Source organism: Cololabis saira, chromosome 9 (genome assembly GCF_033807715.1).
Source record: "Cololabis saira isolate AMF1-May2022 chromosome 9, fColSai1.1, whole genome shotgun sequence".
NCBI lineage: Eukaryota > Metazoa > Chordata > Actinopteri > Beloniformes > Belonidae > Cololabis > Cololabis saira.
In genome coordinates this window covers 30504785-30526137 of record NC_084595.1, presented here as the reverse complement: position 1 = coordinate 30526137, position 21353 = coordinate 30504785, and the positions used below count along the sequence as shown (strand labels likewise).

Here is a 21353-nt window from a genome sequence, read left to right as displayed (position 1 = left end):
TACATGATTTTTGTAAGATTTTACATAATGTTTCTGAATCACTCAGTAATCCAACATGATCCACTAAATGTGTGTATAATTTTCTATACATTTCACATTCAGAAAGTATGGTAAGTTGTTTATAAATACTGTTTACTGATTTCCGCCTAAAAAAAATAAAAAAAAGTGGCAATTATTTACTGTCTTATTTACTGTCCATGTATTGGCAGCCAGACAAAATAAAGCACGAAAACACAAGTATATTTACTAAATGCATTTTAGAGTCATCCAGTGAGTCAAAGATAAAAAAGCCATTTAAACACGATTAATACAGGTCACACAAATTTTACAATAAAATTAACAGAAAAATGCAACAGCTTCAAAAGTACAGAAAGGGGTAAAAACTATTTTGTTGCAGCATTACTACATTTTCCCTCATGGTATTCTTAGCGATAGTTTGTTTATACAGCATGGATGAAAAGAGGAAAAAAAGAAAAGGGGAAAAAAAGTAAAATTTTGCCTAAAGATTTGAAAAAAATAAAATCTTGACAAAAAAAAAAAAGTCCATATAATTGTGTTCTGAAACAATATATATCTATTCTTTCTTCACCATACTTCGAGGGGAGCTTTTAAGCAAGTCTCTTATCTTAAGGTATGTTCCTGTGGCTTCAGCTACTTCTGTGAATTCAGGTGTATCTTCAAATGGGACTATGCCAGCTGCAAACTTGCTCCGATGAGGAACAGCCATAATCTTCTCCGAGCTGTTTGAAGAAGCACCATGTCCAGCGCCCATATGAGAGGAATCTGAATCAGGGCTCTGCAGGCTGTTATTTTGTAATTTGTTTGGATCAGGACTCTGAGGGTTGTTATTTTGTAATTTGTTTGGATCAGGACTCTGAGGGTTGTCATTTTGTAATTTGTTTGGATCAGGACTCTGAGGGTTGTCATTTTGTAATTTGTTTGGATCAGGACTCTGAGGGTTGTTATTTTGGGATTTGACAGGCTCTGGGCTCCGAGTACCATCATCCTCTACTTTGATAGGTCCAGTGCTTGGAGTGACAGTCTTCTGAAACCCTGGATCTCTTTCACTGTCACTGCTTTCGCAAGGTTCTGAAGATGTGGCTGTGTCCAAAACCTCATCAACCTCTTCCACTTCTGTGTCCACTTGTGCAGGAGTGGACACACTTGGTGAACTGGCTGCAGGTGTTCCCAATGCAGATGACTCACAGTCACTACTAGTGGCAGTGTCAGCATTTTCCAGAGCTGCCCAGATTAACCGCTGCTGCTCTTCCAGTTCCTCCAGAGTCATCTCATCCTCTGCTCCCTCCGCAGTCTCATCTACTACTGTCCAATTTTGTCCTCGGAGAGCTGGAGAGCCATTGGTGGGTGTGCGAGGAGGTGTACCTTTAGGTAGTGGTGGAGGAGTGGGTGTAGTAGGGGGAGTGCCTTGGGGTAAAGGAGGAGGTGAACTGAAGCCAGGAGAACCAGGGGGAAGTGGTGGCTGGAACTGAAAATCAGCTGGGCCATAAGGTGTTCCTGGGTCTGTGGAAAACAATAAAATTAACCCAAAGTTTAAAAGGAGACATTTTAAGTTGTGAAATACTAGCTGTAAGTTATAGTGAGAACTATGACAGTGGGTCTGTTCATAAATGTTGAAGATCAACAGTTACCTGATTCAACATCCATATCTGAGCTTCTGTCTGAGGTACCATCAGGGCTAGACTTATTCTTCTTCCTCATCTGTGGAGACGAGTCAAATTCTCCTCGTCTTTTGTTGGAGGTGGCACCAGGCTGTTGGCAAGGAAGATTGCATTGAATTACTATTCCAAGAACCTGACCCAAGTGCACCACCATTGTATGGCCTCTTTTTATCAGTGTGAACGAAACAATAAAAAAAAAAAAAAAAGTACAATATAAAAATCCACTGTCTAAAAAAAACCCAAATGCTTCTGTGCTCAAATTGGCATAACACTCGCCAGTCTGAAGTGGTGGGGTAACTGCACCATGTGCTGTAGAATACATGAACTGTTATCAGATGTAAGCAGGACCAATTTTGGTAAGTGCTGAAGGCAACCACCCCCCCAAAAAAAAGAACACACAACAACTAAAAAGGAAAAAAAAACAAAAAACTTACATACATGCATGCACACCCACACATCAAGAAGACATTAATATTGAAATGTGTAATGTGGATTTATAGTAATCCCACAAAAAATTACCCAGATGACTATCAAGGACAATGAGTTTGATAAATGACACCTGCTGTGTTTACGTACAAGCGCTGACATGTAATGCTAAGGTTAAAATAAAAACTAGGACATAGTTGTTGTCGGATTAAAGAGTTTCACATATTGTTAGATAAAAAAATAAATACCGTGGAAAAGTTGTTGGACAGGTAGGCTGCATAGTTTTGCTTCTTGTGGCTGCTGTGCATTGGAATTGAACCAAACTGTTTAAACTCCTGGAAGGAGAAAAAAAGAAAATATTTGATTTGCATGATCTGTACTCTCAGTGTAAAATATATATATATATATATATATATATATATATATATATATATAAATAGCCATTCAAGAAGAAAAAGCAAGACTCACATCGTTCATTGTGCTTGGTGCAGGCACATTGAAGCCTGGGAAATCCACCAGTTTGGTAACATCATATGAGATGTTTTGGGGACTGCTGCAGTCAGGTCCATCATTTGGTGCTGAGAGAAAGAAGAAAAATCTTGAGAAATCGAAATAACATGGTTTACATGTACTTTGCTCAAATGACTTCAGTGAGGTCACAGTTTTTAATTTTATTACAGTTTTACAAAAAAGTGACAAACATACCATTTCCATCGTACAATGATAACCCAGAGGTTTCCATTTCTGCCTCCTTGAGCCAACCTGGTGGGTACCCTAGTTGTCTCATACGATAAATCAGAGGAGGGAGGGAATTGCCATCAACTCCCAAAGCTGCCAATAGCTCCTCACTGTTCAAAAGTAAAATGTAGTGAATATCAATATAATCCTACATTTTTATTAGATATTTGATGTAATTAAGAGGTTTCTATGGTGTAGATAAATAAGTCCTGCCTCATGACACCTGGCTTGTATTTAGAGAATCGCTCCTCCACTTCATCAGCATGGTATCTCTGGTTACTCAGCATGGGCTGGTTGCTGTTCTGATTAAACTCCCTCCTTCTCTCATTAATTGCAGCCATGTCTTTAGGCTATGGAGTTAATAATGAATTCATGGTAAAACAGTTCTGGTTTCTCTTGTGCATTTAACTTGGATTCATGCCATATTAGTAAATGAAGAACAGTACCTTGGGACAGTCTCTCAGCTGGTGACTACTGCAGCCACAGTTGAAACACATAGACTTGGATCTACCGCAAAGAGATGAGTGATACTCATTACATAGCAATACACCATTCAGTAAAAATATCAAATAACGTTTGTCACACAAAATGGAAACTATGGGTTTCATTGTGTCATACCTTTTGTCTTTCATTTCTATTTCCTGTCCATCAGTTCCAATGACTTGGTTGAAAACTTGGTGGTAGCTTTGCACCAATTCAGGAAGTTTGATTGTTTTTTTGTTTTTTTTCTTGAATCAAATCTATTTAGCTTTTTTGTATTGACTGAAACATCTTCACATAAAAAAAGTGTGGCCCATTTAAAAACAAGCACACCAGTTTAAGCTTCAAGATAACTTGGTCATGAAAACAATCTTTTCCGTTGACAAAACTAAAGTTTCAAAAGACAGAAAATGTTTTGACTGAGTATCAGTTTATCCATTTTAAAGATACGTTGGAACCTCCCATCCGTCAGTCAGCTGAGGGTTTTCATTCACCAGAGGCTGTCCAAGTTTGTCAACACTGAAAGTAGTGAAATACAAAACACTTCCAACCACCTAAAACAAAAAAAGATCCAAATTTTATATAGCCTATAGAAAAATTAAATACATTAATAAAAATAAGTCAACAAATCCATTGACAATAACATCAAATACTCACTTTGAATGCTTCTGTTGTTGTTCTAACACTGTTAGCGGACAACTGCTGGAGATCCTCTTCCAAAGCAAAAGCCGAATTCTTCACAGGGTATAACATTTTTTATTATCAGCAAAGTCAGAATGTGCAATTTATTCAACATACATAAAATGATCCTGAGTAAATACCTGAGGTTTCATGTGAAGCAATGATTTCTGCTCATCGTGGCTTGGTTTCTGGTGCTTCAAAATCACGCTGCAGATACATTCTTCAATTTCTTGACGACACTGCCTTTCAAGGAAATCGTGGTTATCAAAAATGTACACCCATGCCACAACCAAAATTATTAAAATAAAAAAATCCTCACCAATATTTTTTTCCACATAAATCCCTTAAACCACTCCAGTTCTACTCAAAAATACCAAATATTGAATCATTTTCATGGTTTTAACATTTAAAATGCTGGTATGAATTCATGATAACACTTGTTTAATTAAAAAAACAAAAAAATTAAAAAATAATGGCACATTCGTTCACTGCGTGTTTTATACAAAATATCTTATACTATGTTGTTGCGGTTTTTCATAAACATGTGACTAAGGCCTGGCAATTAGTGTGTTGACTTGAAGGAAAGTCAAAGTTAACATCTGTTTTCACACTTATTGTGAATAATCCTGATTTCCAGCCTTAGATGGTGGATGTTGGTTTTAAACAGTGGGGTGATAATGGTGTTCATAGACTGAAGGACTTACTCTCTGATAATATGGTTATGACATTTGAACAAATAACAGAGATATCCCCAGACATGACTTCTTTCATTATTTACTGATAGGGCATTATATCTTGCACAGTACGTTAGTCGAGAAAAAATGAAAGCTCTCCTGTTGAGAAATTATTATTTTTAACAGGGAGAGAGATATCTGTAAGCCTATTTTATAAAGCTCTGTATTTCACACGCCTGTTGGGTTGGACAAGCTTAAAGGCAAATGGGAGAAGGAGCTAAACATAATAATTGATGAAGATAGAAATTGGTACCCTAACTCATTGTTTTTGGTCATGTTGTAAACTGCAAATGTATTGGTCTAATGTGCTATCTGAAATAAAGAAGATATAAGTTTAAAACTGGAGAGGGACCCCGTATCCCTCGTATTGGGCCTCCCAAGACAACACTTAACATCAAAACATAATAGGAGAATGTATTGTATTCTTACTTATGCAGCGAGGAAGAATATTTTATTGAAGTGGATCAATGAAAATGTACCAACTGTTAAAGGCTGAAAAAGAGTGGTGTTTGATCTAGTGCCATTAGAGTACCTTACATGTATATTACATTCAAAAACAGACCAATTCTATAAAGTTTGGGAGCTCTAATTGAACTATGTAGAGCCTGATGTTTCTAATATCATGTTGCAGGGATTTTCTTGACTGGTCATCCATACATTTTTACTGTAACCCAGGGTATTATTTATATGGATCTGAGCTGTTTTGTTTTGTTTTTGTACCGTTTTATTGCTTGCCTGTTTTGCTTTTTATTTATGTGGATCATATTATGTATCCATTCTTTACTTGTAAAAGTGAAAAAATAAAAATATTGTTTAAAAAAAATAAAAATGTGACATCAGCATTCAAACTGCGATTTTTTTTGTTTTGTTTTGTTAGCTCGAGGGTCCCCAGATAGATTTAAATCAAAAGGGGCGGGTTAAAAAAAAAACATAAAATAACACACTCCAAGATCTAAGTTTGTAAAAGAGTTTGACTTACTTGGATATAATGTTATTTGTGTAAAGGACCTGAAGAAGGGGTCCGTCGGTGTTGACATCCTGGATGGCGATGCCGCTGTGAACAATGACAGAACACACATCAGTGCTCAGTGGTTCAAGCCTGATTTATGGTTCCGCGTTAAACCGACGCAGAGCCAACGGCGTAGGGTACGCCGAGGGTACGCGGCGACGCGTAGGTTCTGCGTTGGTGTGACGCGGAACCATAAATCAGCCTTCCCCCGGGACGAGCGTGTCTGCCTCGAGAGGAGCCTTACCTGGGTCGGGCCAGGAGGCTCAGCTTCCGCCGTAAGATTTTATGTGGATTACAAGTTAAGAAAACAGACAGGAATGCTACAGATAAACATGTACAGCGTGTGTTTTGGTCACAGAGCACTAGCAGACAGGCTACAATCAGCCTAAGCAGGATATTCTCCTCGGAGAGTCTCTCCATGTCGTCCTGACACTCGTCCAGCCTGCTGCGGAGCTGGGCTGTCTCCTCGGAGTCTCCCTCATCGTTATCTGAGAAGTGGAGGTGTTTTGGGACCAGGGGTGCAGCATCGTCGAGCTGCTGAAAGAGCTCACTGTCGCCAAAATCGACCTCCGCCATTTTTACGCAGCTTTAGCCCTCTTGGCGGAAGTTCAAAGGTGAAAGGAGCTCTCCGCGCTCTCATTGGCTCTTTTTGTACCACGTGGTGAGAAACCTATGCCGCGTTCCATTTGTCCTCGGAAGTGGGGATTTCCCCGTTCCCAGTCGGAATTTTCAACTGGAACGCCCCTCGAAGTGGGATTTCCCACTAGGAAAGTGGGAGAGTCTTCACCACCCCCGAGTTCACATTCCGAGATGGCTGCCCCGATTGTAAACAGTAGAAGAGAGCTCTGTAAAAATTCGTAGCACTTCATTCTAGTTTTGGTCACACTAAATCAGTCGTATACAAGTATTGTTCGGCATATATATGCTGCTATAGTGTAATTTACATTTTTCATGTGGTATATGCGAACTACAAACTTGTTTTCCTACTTTGTAACTGGAACCCTGATAACTCGGCTATGACGTCATTCCCAGTTCCGAGTTCCGACTTCCGAGGTAAATAGAACGCAGCACTACTGTCACCCTTTCCTAGCCGAAATCAAAGATGCAAGTCATACAATACTGAGTAGAAACCAAAAACACATGACAGAAGACGTATAACACAATTTACAGCTATGAAAACTGACAGCTGAGGAAAGAAACTAGGGTCACCAACTCCCTGTAAAATATTTTTTTGTGAGTGAAACGATTTTTTAACTATTCGACTCGAACCTGAATTGAATTAGATGCATATTTTTGAATGCCGTGAACACATGGAAAACTAATTATTATCCAGCAATTCACTTTAATACAAAATAACAAAATTAACTGAATAAAATAAGTATCTTTCTTAAACAGAAACCTGTCCTGCCTAACTTAAAATTGAATAAAATAATATAAAACAATAGATAGAAAGCAGAACATCCATTCTGTAATAGTGCACATTTTTAGTGCAATAACAAAAGTGCAAACATAAAGTCTGTAGAAAACTTGTAAACATAGTTGTGCCAGGCCATGACTGTAGGCTACAGTTGTAGTAAAACAGAAAAAAATAACTTATGAACTCAACACTCAATGCCATTTTCCTTTGGCATTTTATGACTTTTTTTTTTACTTTCACAGTAATACCGAACAAAGTGCGTCCCTTTTCAGCTCAATACGGGACGCGTACTTTAGTTAATAAATACGGGACGATTCTGTTTTTCAAGGGACGGTTGTCAACCCCATAGACATATACATGTCTATGGTCAACCCCCACATACCTTATAGTTACTCCTGCAAGACAGCAATGAGGGCTTCACTTAACTCCCCTTGTTCCGTGTGGTCGGAGCCAGTTACATTTGCTTGCTGTTTTGTGGCTTTACTTCTACGCTGACTTTACTCATTTGGGAAAATCATTCGGTATTTTCACATTTGCAAGAGAAAGTAGTGACTGAGAGACAAGGTCAGTTTCATTTTAGCCATGTCAAACTGCTCAGCAGTCCCCACAGCTTTACCGCAGTGGGACGGGGGCTCTAGGAAAATTCGTTTCATTTACTTGGTAAGTTTAACATCGTTCAGGCTGAAGAAATGCCCCAGCCAGGTAAGTGGATTTAAGAAGCTTGTTTATTTTTGTTAAAATTAGATTGTAGACTGGTTTATGTTTTTTTTACAACAATGCTGCCTTCCATTTGTCCTCGGAAGTTGGAATTTCTGAGTTCCGAGTCGGTATTTTCAACTGGAACGCCCCTTGAAGTGGGATTCCCTACTGGGAAAGTGGGAGAATCTTCACCACCCCCGAGTTCACATTCCAAGATGGCTGCCCCGGCTGTAAACAGGAAGTAGAAGAGAACTCTGTAATAATTCGTAGCACTTCTGTCTAGTTTTGGTCACACTAGATCAGTCATATACAAGTATTGTTCGGCATATATATGCTGGTAGTGTCATTTACATTTTTCATGTGGTATATGCGAACTACAAACTTGTTTTCCGACTTTGTAACTGGAACGCTGATAACTCGGCTGTGACGCCATTCCCAGTTCCGAGTTCCAACTTCCGAGGTAAATGGAACGCAGCAATAGTTTCACATATACCCCTTACGTCCGGTAGGGAGCTATTTCGATCATATTCATCCTTAAGTTTTCACCCAGGGCGAACCAACCCTTGCAATTCACATGCACCTTAATGGGGAGATGCTGTTTTCTGTCTTTTTGTGATTGACACCATTTATTTGGGTATTTGAAGTAACTATTAGCTCAAAAGAACTCTGATGTAAAATAACCCTGTCACTTTGGAGTCATCTTGGGGTTTCTCACCCAATAAACAGCACAGATCAGCAGGATATTTTGAAACCACAGAACCATTTACATCACAATGTACAGTTGAGAAATACACATCTCAGTGCTTTGCCTTTGCATAATGTACCTGAAATATTTTTTTTGTTGGGGTGAAAACAAAGTACAACTTTTGAAGTGTTCATCTGTGTATCAGGGTTCAGTGATTCCACTTTATTTGGGAGCTGACATCCTCTCTAACACTGACATCCGGATAGAGAACCATCCTAGGTACCATGCCAAGTTTGCCAAGAGAGGACTTGCCACAAAGATAAACTTTTCATCAGGTAAAATGTGTTAGTAAATAAGACATATATGAAATTAACTAAATACATAATACCCCAACTTGACAATCTTTTTTTTGTAATTTGTTGCAGCATTCAGGTTCCAAGGCTTAAAGGTGCCTGCTGCAAATAACAGCCTGTGGTTTTACAGTGTCCAAGGACTTTTTCGAGTAGCCTTTGAAATGTACAATAAGCAAGATCAGCTTGCAGTGCTAGATAACTTCCAAGTACGTACATGTTATGTATGCATCGTCATCATATAACACTGTTTATCTTGTATATGTTTTTAAAACAAACATTTTCTCTCCCCTGCAAGGACATTTGGAAATCACAGATGAGTGATGATCCACTGAACACAACTTATAGCCTCAGTGTGCAGCTTGACTTTCCCCATGAGTCTGATTCAAAATCAACGAGGGAATCGCAGCAAAACTGTAAGGTTGATAGTAAAATGATGGATTCATGTGTCAGTGAAACAACTGATAGATCAGAAGATCACGATTATTGCTCTTATTCGAAGCAAAGCCTACCAACTGAGCAAAACCAACGAATTGTATCCATGGTAAGAGAAAAGCTGAACAGATTGGATGACCAGCTCTCCTCTCAGCCTCAAAGATGTACGGAACGACTAAAGACTATCTTGATGCTTTTGGAGAACATTGATCATTACATGAATGGTAATCTAGAAGAAAAGGATGCAGCTGAAACGGTGTTAGCCCTGTTAAAGGCTGAAGATTGGGCAAAAGACTGTGTGTATACTAGTTACCTTCTTACGTGCATAGGGCGTTGGCTTGGCCAGAAGTTTTACGCAGCCAATAGCAGCATCAGCCAGAGAGTGGAAGACTTTAAACTTCAGCATATAGAGCGAATAAGTGACTTGCCACCAGCGGAGGAACTGGCAACTGAACTATTCCCTGAAGCCATGCAAGCACTGCTGCTTAATTGGATGGGCCTTTGTGAGGAGTCAACCCTAGAAAAGAGACGCAGCGAGTACCCCATTCTGCTCCTTATACTGGAGTTTGCAAACCATAACCTTATCACTGGTGTAGCGCATGTGCTGTACTCAAGTCTGATATGTAAATGAGTTGATTTCCTTTCAGGTAACAATAGGTGCTTTTTCATTAGATTAAACCAGCCAGACAGGGACCTTTTAAAGCACCACTATGTAACTTTTCCACCTTAATATCATATTTCCAGAGTCATTGTGATGGTACATCCACTTCCAACAGGTTTAATGAACCTCTGTCATGGTCTGAGGGGTCTGTATCGCCTTCACTGGCACTATGTAACTTTGAGGAGCATGGTAGGAACCCTTCCACACTAAAAAAACTATACATTTTTACGGCTTTGACTGCTTTACGGCATACGTCACTTCCCCCTCCTTCCCGATTCGTAATCGAGACGGAAGCTGGGCGGGACGTGAAGCGCAGAGCTCAGCAGAAGCTGGTATCATGACCGAAGCAGCGGACAAGAATAAACATTGGCCCGGCATTCACTCGCTGGCGTGAGCTGAAAGACGAGGAGGGATGTCCCACAAGAGAGACAGAATTGTTATGATACAAATGTAAATGTAGAGTTCTATGTTCAATAAGAATCAAAATTAGAATGGGGATTCGTCTTGGGTTCTAGTATTTTTCCTGAGAACTGTAAAATTGTGCAGGGCTGATCTGCAAAATATAAGGAATGGGCATTCAGTTATTCACATGTTATAAAGTATTTTTTTATTTTGTCAGTAAGTATGTTGGACTACTAATTTATGACGAGGTCCCTCTAAAAAACGTGACAGGAAAAAGGTGCAGTAGAACAAAACCAGAGCGTATTTGTAATTTGGGGCGCATTATCTCGCTGAAACAGGACAGGGGGGCGGGGGTGACTTCACTTATAAAACCCAAGTTGAAATTAGGGATTTTCAACATCGTCATATTATATTGTTTAGCCAAAAATAGATACATTACCTCTTCGCTATCCATCCTGCAAACGACCGCTGGAAACAGAAAAGTAGTTTTGAAAGTCTGTCCCGTCTTATTTCATTCACTATCAAAACAAATGCAGCGACGGGGACAGGATCTTTCCGGCAGTACGCGCTGGTGCTCATGGGAAATGTAGTGTTCTTTCTGGTAAAGCACTACCGCTTTTGTCCAAAGGCCAAACTGAGCCAAACTCAACAAAATCTGAAAGTGACATTGTGCTGCTTTAACAGGGTCAACCGTAACCTCAGCTCCTTCAGCTGAACACAAGAATCATTGACTGAAAAACAGCACAGTTGTCCAAGATGTGGTGGTAATGCAAATTTTTTGCAGCACAAAAAAGAAGAATGCAGGAAAAGAATAAAGAGAAGAAACCCCTAAACAAGGGATGCTACTTGCATTTTTTTTCTTGCATGCACAGATTGAGATTCAAAGAAAAACTCCCGCTGGACCACTACATTGGTGTAATACACCAACAAGATCTGTACGGACTAGCCAGTCCAGCTATTGTTTTTTCTTGTAATCTTCATCAGATGTACTCAGCAAAATTTCTCTGGTCCAAATTAGCAGAGCCCCTGGATCATCCAAATGGTCATTGGCAAACTTCAGACAGGCCTGGAGATTCGCAGGCTTGAGCAGGGGGACCTTGCATGCGCTGCAGGATTTTAATCCAGGACAGCGTAATGTGTTACTTAATGTGTTCTTAAAGAAAAACTAACAGGTCTGCAAGAGCTGGATTTCTTACTGGTTGGTTGATCAAATACTTATTTCATGTGTAATGCAAATTTATTTAAAATCCTACAATGTGATTTTCTGAATTTTTGTTTTAGATTCGGTCACTGAGTTGAAGAGTACCTGATCTGATACACATTACATACCTCTTCATGCTTTGCAAGTGTGCAAACCTGCCAAATCAGCAATGTATCAAATACTTGTTCTCTCCACTGTAAATAAGTATGACCGAAAGTGTGGTTGGATTCTTATTGCAGTGCATCAGTCTTTTTAAGTCCTTACACATTTTCATGACGATTTTCCCTTTATTTTAATTTTTTTTTTATTCAGCACAGTTAAGGACAGATAGTTTTAGGAAACGCTTAGAACAAGGCAATTTCTTTTGAGCAAAATACTGAACGTGATTTTGTAAAAAAAAAAAAAAAGAAATAATAACTTTATAATAAAGATCCATATGCTACAGTGGCCTGCCTGCAGCACAATGTGTTCCCACTGAAAACAAATGAGGCACATGAAGTTGGTCTTATTCTGAAGTCCTTCAGCTGTGTTACAATGTCTCTGTCCTAACCTTTTTGAAATGTGATAGTTGCATCACAATCAGATTAATAGGAAAGAAATCGGCGTAAAAACATTTTCATTGTAATACCTTCAATAAAAATAGTAAAAAGTTTTATGAAAATCCAACATTTTTCACAGTATACCAACTTCAAAAACTGAAAAAAAAGTTGCCAACAAGCCTTTTTCAACACAAAGCTTTTTAATTCAAGAACATCTGAAAAAGTCCATTGCTCCGGTCAACATCACCTTTATCCACGGCAAATGCTGGAGATGGTATTTATTACAACCTGTTGTATTTTTCCTGAATGAGAATTGGGGGAAAAAAAATTTAGTATTCTGACGCTACATTGACCTTTGATGGCTTTTTCTAAATTGATGTAAACAGCGTCCAGTTTAACCACATCGTATTCATATTATGGTCAATCCCGCTTCAATATGTTTGAATAATAAAATAAAAGCTACCACATTATTGAAAACGGATATCTACTTTGTCCAGCATCAACAAGTCAATATGCTGCTTCCTTTTCCGATGATGTACAGATTAATAAACACTGAGACAAACTCAGCGTCTTGCTATTTACATTATAATGTTACAGTATATGAGACATCTGTCTACAAATAAATTACAACATCCATGCAAGCTTGAGGGCTAGCGATGAACTGGTGGTCTTGTATGATCAAATGAGCGACGCCGACAACCAGGGTTTGGCACTAGATCGAGTCCATTCCTCGAGAGAATGATGACCCAAACCCGAGGCCCATTCCCCTCTGGGTGTGTGTCTGAGACCGAGCCATCTCATACTGCACATCAAGGTTCCTGAACACCTCCTCCTGCTGCTGAAGAGTCTTCAGGCCATCGTCGTTAAGTGGTTTGGAAGCTTCTGCTTCATCTTCGCCCTGAAGAGGGGGAGGGGGGAATATTCTTAATCTGATTATCTAAACTTAAAATAATAACATTTCTAAATTAAACAGCATACTAACCTTAATACCCATTAATTTGCGAAATTTAACATTTTGGTCCTTGTTTCCAAAGTTTAGTTTCTCCCACAGCTCAGCTGTTTGGGACTTGTTGTCCTTGAAAAGTAAGTGACAAAACATATTAATTACAAATGCATGTCAAAATTACATTTCAAAATATATTTTTTCTTAACTATGCACACTGAAAAACAATGAGAAAGAAAAGCCGGAGTTAAAAACAATGCTCAATCTTACCCCCTCCTTCTTTCCTTGCCATAGCATTTTCCTTTTTTTCTCCTGTTCTGCAAATCTCATTGGGTTTACAGCTGATGGGTTGTAATAGCTGGGAACGCCAATACCAGTCTCCGCCAGAGTTTTGGCCTGAAGGGCTGCCATTTGTGCTGCCATGGCAATCTGAGGTGTGACCTGTGTCCCAGAAGCCAGGAGGGCTGCCACATTGATGGCAGGGTTCGAGGGGGCAGCCACTGCTGCAGCAGCAGCAGCAATGGGGGCAGTCACAGCTAGGAAAATAAAGACCAATATAAACAACAGAATTGGGACTGAATCTTTAAGGTTTTGCATGCGTGCACAAAGATCACTTCTCACCTGCAGCCATATCCTGCTGTTGCTGCTGCTGTTTCTCAAACATTTCCTTCTCTTTCTGTTCTTGTAATTTTTTGGCTCTCTCTAACCTGGAGTAAAGTAAAAAGTAAAGATTTTGCTCTGTTGGTTACCAAAAAGCACCCAAATCTTTGTTTGCTCATAAATAAAACATCAAAGGAGTACAGCAATAAAAACTCAAAATTGTTTGATTAAAGAATAAAGAATAAATGCAAGTCTGTATCATTCCACAAGGTCTGATACAACACTGTAGATGGATACCAACTGCTGCTTTACTCACCTTCGGGCCAGTGCTTCTTGGGCATCCATAGCTGTGTTTCGGCCACGGAAGACAGGTGGACTAGCGGATCTGCTTCGGCTCTTTCTGTGTATTTTCTCAGTTCTCTTCTTCCTGTCCCTGGAGGAATAGTCAATAGTCAATCAACAAGTATTTTGTGAATGAAACTAAAAAAAGGTGCACAAAAATTGTTCTTTTCAAGTCCACCTGCTCTTGCTGCGACTTTTGCTATGATGACGATGTTTGGTCCGTGAACCTGAGCGAGACCGAGCCTTCTTCTTCCTGTCCCGGCTGCGCGATTTTGACCGCCGTTTGTCCTTACTTTTGCTGTGGTGCTGCCTGAAATTGGAAAATCCATCAACATGAATCCAAGAAATGGCAGATGAGAGAAAAATGCTACTTAACATATCATCCATGTGATGCAGATCATAGATCAATATTAAACTTGAACCTTGACAGGGATCACTTCTCTTCTGTGTCAAATCAGAACAGCTGACACTTTTTGAACAGACTAACCTCTCTCTAGAGTGTGACCTGGACAAGCTTCGGCCCCTTGATGAATTCCTTTCCTTGCGCCTGGATCGCTCCTCTCCATTCTCTGTTGAAAGTCGCTCTTGCTGCTCCTCTAATTTTCTGTGGGATTTTGATGCCTTCTCAGAGTCCCTCTTTCGTGCCTGTTTTAAGAAGAAGTTGTCTCTTTCAGGAAAATAGTGCAACAAAAAGAGTTAGTACCATGGCTTTCATAAAAAAAAAAAAAAAGAAGGTATGTCATAATTTGACAAGAGGAAAAAACCTTGTCATATCAATCCCAATAACAATTAAAGAACATAGTTCCTTAGAGTTTCATCACAGATGTGGGCATTTCAGTTTGCACACTATTTTGGCTGCACCCATTGCACCAGAGTTTGAAAAAAAAATAAAAAATTTCAAAGCTGGCATATTTGGAACCTTTCACAAGGTTTAACAGTGTGCATGCAAATGGTGAGTTCTGATTCTCAGGACAAAAATGTTGATCATGTTTACAAATCAAGCAAGAGCAATTAAGTGCAACCTAAACATTTTGAACTTTTACCCACTGAGAAGTTGAATTAGGGATGGACATCCAACTTGCAATGCTTTTCAGATTTAATGATTTTAAAGATTCAATGAATGCACATCCCTAGCTGAAAAAGATAAGAGTTAATATCACTTTTTCTACTGATAATGTGAGACAAATAGGAATTTGAATGGCAGATAGTTACCTGTCCCAGTAGTAGGCATATTATTTTGCTATGTCAGCAGGGTCCTCTGTTCAGTCTCTTCGTGCATTAGCACGCTGAGTATGATTTATTGTAGAAATGTTATCATGTGATCTACACACAAGATTTAACAAAAATATAAAGGAAAAGCTACTCTTTTCCATTTCATATGGATATAAATAATAACACATATCCAAGGACAAAAGGTTCCTTTGAGACATGTGAACCTAAGGACAGCAAAAAATCCTTTCCACATGAGACCATCTTCATCTTTTATTTATTTTTTTGGTTCTGAACTTAGGCTTCTCTAAATATGTTTAGCTAAAGAAATACAGTGATCTGAAAAGAACTAGTACATCCTCTTTCAGTCATTGTACATACCAGAGCATAAAATATCATCTGGTCCTTTCCAGGTCTTAAAATTATGTAAATACAATGTCTGACGAAAAACGACACAGGACACCTTGACCCCACTTTTATAAAAGGCAAGCTGCTTAATGTTGGCTGTTTGCTTGTCCAAAGCATTCATGAGTTTGTAGGCATAGTGCCAAGGAGAAAAGTAAGACACTTGCTGGAAAACTTTACATATGTGAATAATCACATAATCTTTCTCCCTATAGAAAGATGAACACTGAATTCTTCCTTGTAACCAAAAGCAGACTGATGGACAGCAAAAATGTCTGCCCAAAGATCAATTCCGACCAACAGCTTTCCTCCTGTGCATTGTAAATACCCAAATTCTCCAGACCACCAAAGTGCCAAAAATAAGTACATGTGGTTATTATTTACCCCCATAATACATATGGAGGCAGTAAGGAGTACTATTTTTGTAATATCTGCTGCAGCATTTTGCCTTTATTTATTATTTAATGGAAGATTCTTCTTTTGTTGTTAAGATGAATTTATGACATTTCAAAACCTGCCGATGACCAGCTGATATTTTAATGTCTTGATGTATAAAACATCAGACATGAAAGAGAATGTATTTTCTTTTTCACATAGCTGTACATACTCACCTCAACCTAAAATTAAAAACTACCATCTTCAAAATCACATCAAATCTGCTTCTAATCATAGAAATAAATATTTCAATTACCTCTTTACTTCTGCTGCGACTTCGTCTGTATTTTCTGTCCCCTGGAGGAATAAAATCAGATGGCCGATTACTCAAAAACACAAATATTGTCTTTTATCACTTGTTAACCACTGACCACTGAGACTGAGAAATTGAGATTTTGTACATTTTAGAACATAGATAAAAACTTCAGAGATTTTTTTTCAAGCATTTCTTGAGTACAGGTTTTTAACTCTTACGTTTTCGATCCCTGGAGCGTGACCTTGACCGTAAATGGTGGTGTTTGGAACTTCTGGGAGCTTTAGATGACTCCATGCTGTGCTTTTTTCTGTGATGAACTGGGGAGTCTGATCTATTCACATCAGAGTCGTTGTCACTTGCCTAAAAAAGATGGACACGTCCAATAAAGTTAATAGGAAATCGGTGTGGCAGGGTTATAGGGTTACTAACTGTATACCAAAGTAGCAAAACTCCTTTTATTAAAATCATATTCCACTAGAAAATGAAAGAAACCTAGGACTGAGGTTGGACAACTACCTCAGTAACTCTCAAATATGAGGCTTTTTTGCTGATATACAACAACGGTCTGGTGCATTCATAAGAAAAAAAAGTCTGATACAAGACACTTGTTTTGACAGTGAACCATCAACCCAGATCTTAAACAAGTCGGAACTGTGTCAAAATTGGAAAATGTGACTTTTACTTTGAAAATGGCCATTGTATGAAACCATATTAAACTTACTTAAAGAAACTTATTTTGTTAGACACATTGAGAACGATCTGCATTTGGTCAAACACCAACTATCGCCAAAATAATATGGCCATCATCTCCATGAATCCAATATTGAGGAGATCATTTTAAAGCCAGTAAGTAAATAAAAGAATGCAGATACATGAACACATCAAGTTTATTGTGCAGAGGAGTATAGCCTCTGTGGAATTACATTATTTATAACATGTGAAATCACTATCCTTAAATAGTCTGTTTGAATTGGCTGGATATAATACAGTCATTATTTTGTGGAATCCACGTCTGAGAGAGGATTTTAAATTATTTCTAAAGGTAAAGGGTAAAAACCTTTTAAAATATAGGAATTGTGTATGAAAACAGCTCTCTCAACAAATAAAAAAACCCCAAACATTGAAATACGAACACAAGATGAGAGTTGAGGTTAATTTAAGAAAAGTGATTTGGTGTACAGCACATTTTATATCATATATATTGAATTATAATTGTATAACCTGTCGATGTTTCGTGTCTCAGTCTATTTTGGACATTTGAGACGCTAATCCGAGACTTCATTGTCCGATCGTGCTAAACTATGGAGTTATAGCATCCATTTTTCCTTAGATATAAACTAAATTCACTTCACATATCTTTGAAAATCGTCAAGCCAATTAAATGCAAACTATACTTTCTTTTAGCCTCTTAGTATCTTCGTTATGTTTGATTAAAACCCACATGTGTATCTTGCTCCGCGGTCAACCACATTGAGAACAATATCTGCGTTAGCGCCACGGCTAAGCTCACTAAGACCGGCCGCCATCTTTGAGGAAGATATTTCCTGAACCTCGTAGTAACATTTTAAAGATCGTTATGTGGAGCTTGCTTGATTCTAGCACGCTTTCGTCGTTTTTGTATAACATACTTACCGACATTATCGCGAAGCAAAGTGTACATCAATGTTTTTCCTTATTGTTGTTGTAACAGTAGCGGAGCTGCTACTGCCGAGCGCCAGGCCGGACTCTAGTTATTCAGAGTTGGGTTGCCAGGTTGTTTACACAAGCGTTCCAATTCAGGCAAATCATAATGGGCTCCGACCCCAAAAGAAACAAAACCAACCAATCAATCAATCAATCAATCAAATTTTATTTATATAGCACCTTTCATCCAGGTACATGAAATACAAAGTGCTTTGACATTTTGACTGAAAAATAAGCATAATAAACAAAAAAAATAAAAATTGGGAGACCAGAAAAATAAAAACTGGGAGACCAATGCACACTGGCATACAATATAGTTAATTAAAATGAAAAAATGATAAAAGTTCAAGGATTAAGGCTTAAAAAAAAAAATCAGTCCACAACAATAAAATATAATAATAAAAACATTACAAGAAATAGATAAATAGATAAAACAAATACCTTTAAAAAATGTTAAACAGAATAAAACTATAACATTTGATGCTACATAAAAGCCAGACCAAAGAGATGAGTTTTTAGTCTACGTTTAAAAATGTCCACATTTCCAGCTCGTCTCAGGACGATATTATTTTAATATTGCTGATTATGGCTTACAGTTTAAGATTAAGATTCCCAGAATATTCTAATTTTTTGAGATAGGATATTTGAGTTTTCTTAAACTGTAAGCCATGATCAGCAATAATAAAATAATAAAAGGCTTGCAATATTTCAGTTGATTTGTAATGAATCCAGAATGTATGACATTTTTGCATTACAGAAAATAAAGGACTTTATCACAATATTCTAATTTTCTGAGACAGTCCTGTGTAGAACACACATTCATCACTTTTACTACTTAAATAGTAGGGACTTCATTTCATCAAGTTTAGTTTTCCAATTTGAATATATTTGTGGCGATTATAGCGCATTTTTTCCAACAAAAGCTGTTAAAGTTAAAATATGTAAAAAGTGTTAATAATATTAAAACAAGTCATGTTTGTAATGTCCAATTTAAAAAGGTCTTATACTGTATTTACACGACCACAAATAAAAAAATAGGATATTTTTGAGGGGGTCTGGCAACCTGCACGGCTCCTCCCTTCCTTCAATGTTGTATTTTACCCTGCACAGCAATGCCTTTGATCAATGCCAGTCATCTTCAGATTACGAAGATCCAATTCAAACTATTCATTATATGGTCATATTTAGAATAAATCTACATTTAATTCAAATCTGGGTCTTTATATGGGCAATGCTTGTCGATCCTGGAGAAGTACGCATGGCTGGTATGTTGACTGAGCACCTGGGAGACAAATCGCAGGGATTACATTTACCCCACAACTCCCTTCAGCAACCCGCCAATTTGTGAAGCTGCTGCGGAGTTACGTTTACGGCCCGTGTTGTCGCAGTCGGTTTCCGTCTCTAAATTGGTAAGCTTTTACTAACAGTTTCTATTTAGTCATGTTTCCGAAAAAACACCTTCGGATAAGTATGAGCAGTTCATCTTTGACTCAGTTTGTTTTGTAATTTACGCCCGGCTCAATGTAACACTAAGCGAAACCGACTAGATTGTTGACATCTGCTGGAGCTGACTAGCAGAGCAGCTCATTAAATCAAAGAGGTGTCAAAAGTATTCACATTCATTACTCAGGTAGAAGTATAGATACCAGAGTTTAAAAATACTCCTGTAGAAGTTGAAGTATCAACTCAAGTTTTTTACTCAAGTAAAAGTATAAAAGTACTGGTTTCAAAACTACTTAAAGTATAAAAGTAAAAGTAATGTAAGGGGGGAAAAGCCATTAAGGAAAAAAGCCATTGAAAATGAATGCATCTTAGTATAATGCAAATATATTAAAGAACCATATATGTGTACTATTGAGCATTAACATGTGTTTCAGAGAGCAGAAGATATGATGACTAGTTGCCTATAAGTATTGTAATGGTGCAAAAAGTCAAACTTCAGAGGCATGTTATCATTTATCCTAACCTTTATTGGAATGTACATCCAAGTTTAGTTGCAGGAATCTGAGGGAACGGATGTAAGAACAAAACTGGACAAGAACATCTGAAACAACCACAACCAAATTCACTCTATCCGGATGGAGCAATTTAACTGGATAGTTTTTTTTTATAAAGGCCGAAATGAAATAGAGTAACAAGGCTGTTTTTAAAATGTAAGGAGTAAAAAGTACACATAATTGCGTGAAAATGTAAGGTGTAAAAGTAAAAACTCGTCTGAAAAGTAATTACTCCAGTGAAGTATAGATATTTCTACTTAAGTAAGGTAACGAAGTATTTGTACTTCTTTACTTGACACCTCTGATGACATCTTTCCCGTTTAGCTCGTCTTCTTCAGGAAATGGCGATGTGGAGCGACGTTGAACTCCTGACCAACGAGGACACCAACACAGCAACCCGCTTTGACAGCGTGTCCAAGGAGGAGAATGGCAGCGGCTTGTACCAGGTGGACACGCTGGTCAAAATCTCCTCCGCCAATGAGGTCATTAAGTGTTACTATTTACATTTTACATGTTCCGATGTGGTCTTTTTGCTCTCTGCATACTCATCTCCATGGGTGTAGTTTAACCCCTAGTGACAGATTACACCAGACCTGGATTAAATCAGTGTGGTTCCCCAGGGTGACCACACTTGAAGTGCCCCCTTCCTCCCACATTTTACTGGAAAAAAAGGGAAATTTCCTATGGTTATAAAGACCATAGATTTACATTAACGTATTGCTGAAGTACATGCTCATGTACATGTACTGGTACTACAAATACAGTAAATGTAAGACAAGCACCAACTAAGAGTAACAGATAGACATGAGTCCACAAACGCCATAGGGCTGGGCGATATGGACCAAAAGTCATATCTCGATATTTTTTAGCTGAATGGCGATACTCGATATAAATCGATATTTTTTCTGTGACGTAATTGGGGTTTCCCCCAAAGCATTATAGCATAGCATCTCTGTTAGCTTCATTTTTTTCTGAGGCAAACCCTTAAAAAACAGTCAGTTTTATTACAAAGCCTCGTGCCAAATGTCACACCTTTATTTAGTACCTTTATTAAGAGGTCTGCACAATATCAAAATGTATTAAAAAAAAAAATTAAACAAAAATAAACTGGCCTGCAATTATAGAATAAAAATGCTTCTTGAATAAAACAAATATCCCTTTCCTGCATAACAATTAATTTAAAATACACTGTGCAATTAATACAATGTAGACAGTAACAGGCAGACTTTTCCACTGAGGTTGACAGTTGTGCAAATAACAAAACATTTGTGCAAATGACAAAACATGTAAACAGATATTGCATCTCTTTGAGCAAAACTCAAATAATTACAACAAGCCAACTACTGT

At 38.1% G+C, this 21353-nt stretch overlaps 4 protein-coding genes across 4 annotated transcripts in view; 2 read left to right on the top strand and 2 right to left on the bottom strand.

Moving 5' to 3' along the window:
- Nucleotides 1–240: 240 nt before the first annotated feature.
- On the bottom strand, nucleotides 241–6339 carry zcchc8 (zinc finger, CCHC domain containing 8). Its single transcript, XM_061729215.1, has 14 exons — nucleotides 6146–6339; nucleotides 5992–6034; nucleotides 5718–5792; nucleotides 4145–4247; nucleotides 3981–4058; nucleotides 3774–3877; nucleotides 3462–3527; nucleotides 3290–3350; nucleotides 3057–3193; nucleotides 2811–2953; nucleotides 2574–2683; nucleotides 2354–2440; nucleotides 1650–1770; nucleotides 241–1521 (listed from the first exon to the last, which is right to left on the bottom strand). Exons 1-14 carry the CDS (start codon nucleotides 6321–6323, stop codon nucleotides 575–577), a joined length of 2253 nt encoding a protein of 750 aa, XP_061585199.1. The 5' UTR covers nucleotides 6324–6339; the 3' UTR covers nucleotides 241–574.
- A 1235-nt stretch (nucleotides 6340–7574) lies between these two features.
- Nucleotides 7575–10202, top strand: si:ch211-110p13.9 (uncharacterized protein LOC562347 homolog). Its single transcript, XM_061730011.1, has 4 exons — nucleotides 7575–7866; nucleotides 8754–8883; nucleotides 8974–9107; nucleotides 9197–10202. The coding sequence occupies exons 1-4, from the start codon at nucleotides 7747–7749 to the stop codon at nucleotides 9962–9964; spliced, it is 1152 nt and encodes a 383-aa protein (XP_061585995.1). The 5' UTR covers nucleotides 7575–7746; the 3' UTR covers nucleotides 9965–10202.
- A 1762-nt stretch (nucleotides 10203–11964) lies between these two features.
- rsrc2 (arginine/serine-rich coiled-coil 2) lies at nucleotides 11965–18077 on the bottom strand. Its single transcript, XM_061729214.1, has 10 exons — nucleotides 17959–18077; nucleotides 16545–16686; nucleotides 16327–16367; nucleotides 14509–14666; nucleotides 14200–14331; nucleotides 13996–14112; nucleotides 13701–13786; nucleotides 13350–13615; nucleotides 13119–13211; nucleotides 11965–13034 (listed from the first exon to the last, which is right to left on the bottom strand). The coding sequence occupies exons 1-10, from the start codon at nucleotides 17962–17964 to the stop codon at nucleotides 12849–12851; spliced, it is 1227 nt and encodes a 408-aa protein (XP_061585198.1). The 5' UTR covers nucleotides 17965–18077; the 3' UTR covers nucleotides 11965–12848.
- A 1275-nt stretch (nucleotides 18078–19352) lies between these two features.
- The window catches only part of kntc1 (kinetochore associated 1), a 29023-nt gene continuing 27022 nt past the window's right edge, over nucleotides 19353–21353 (top strand). The window contains exons 1-2 of the mRNA XM_061729213.1: nucleotides 19353–19418; nucleotides 20331–20488. Of these exons, the coding sequence (XP_061585197.1) occupies nucleotides 20348–20488 (141 nt within the window). The 5' untranslated portion in view covers nucleotides 19353–19418; nucleotides 20331–20347. The remainder of the gene's footprint in view (nucleotides 19419–20330; nucleotides 20489–21353) is intronic.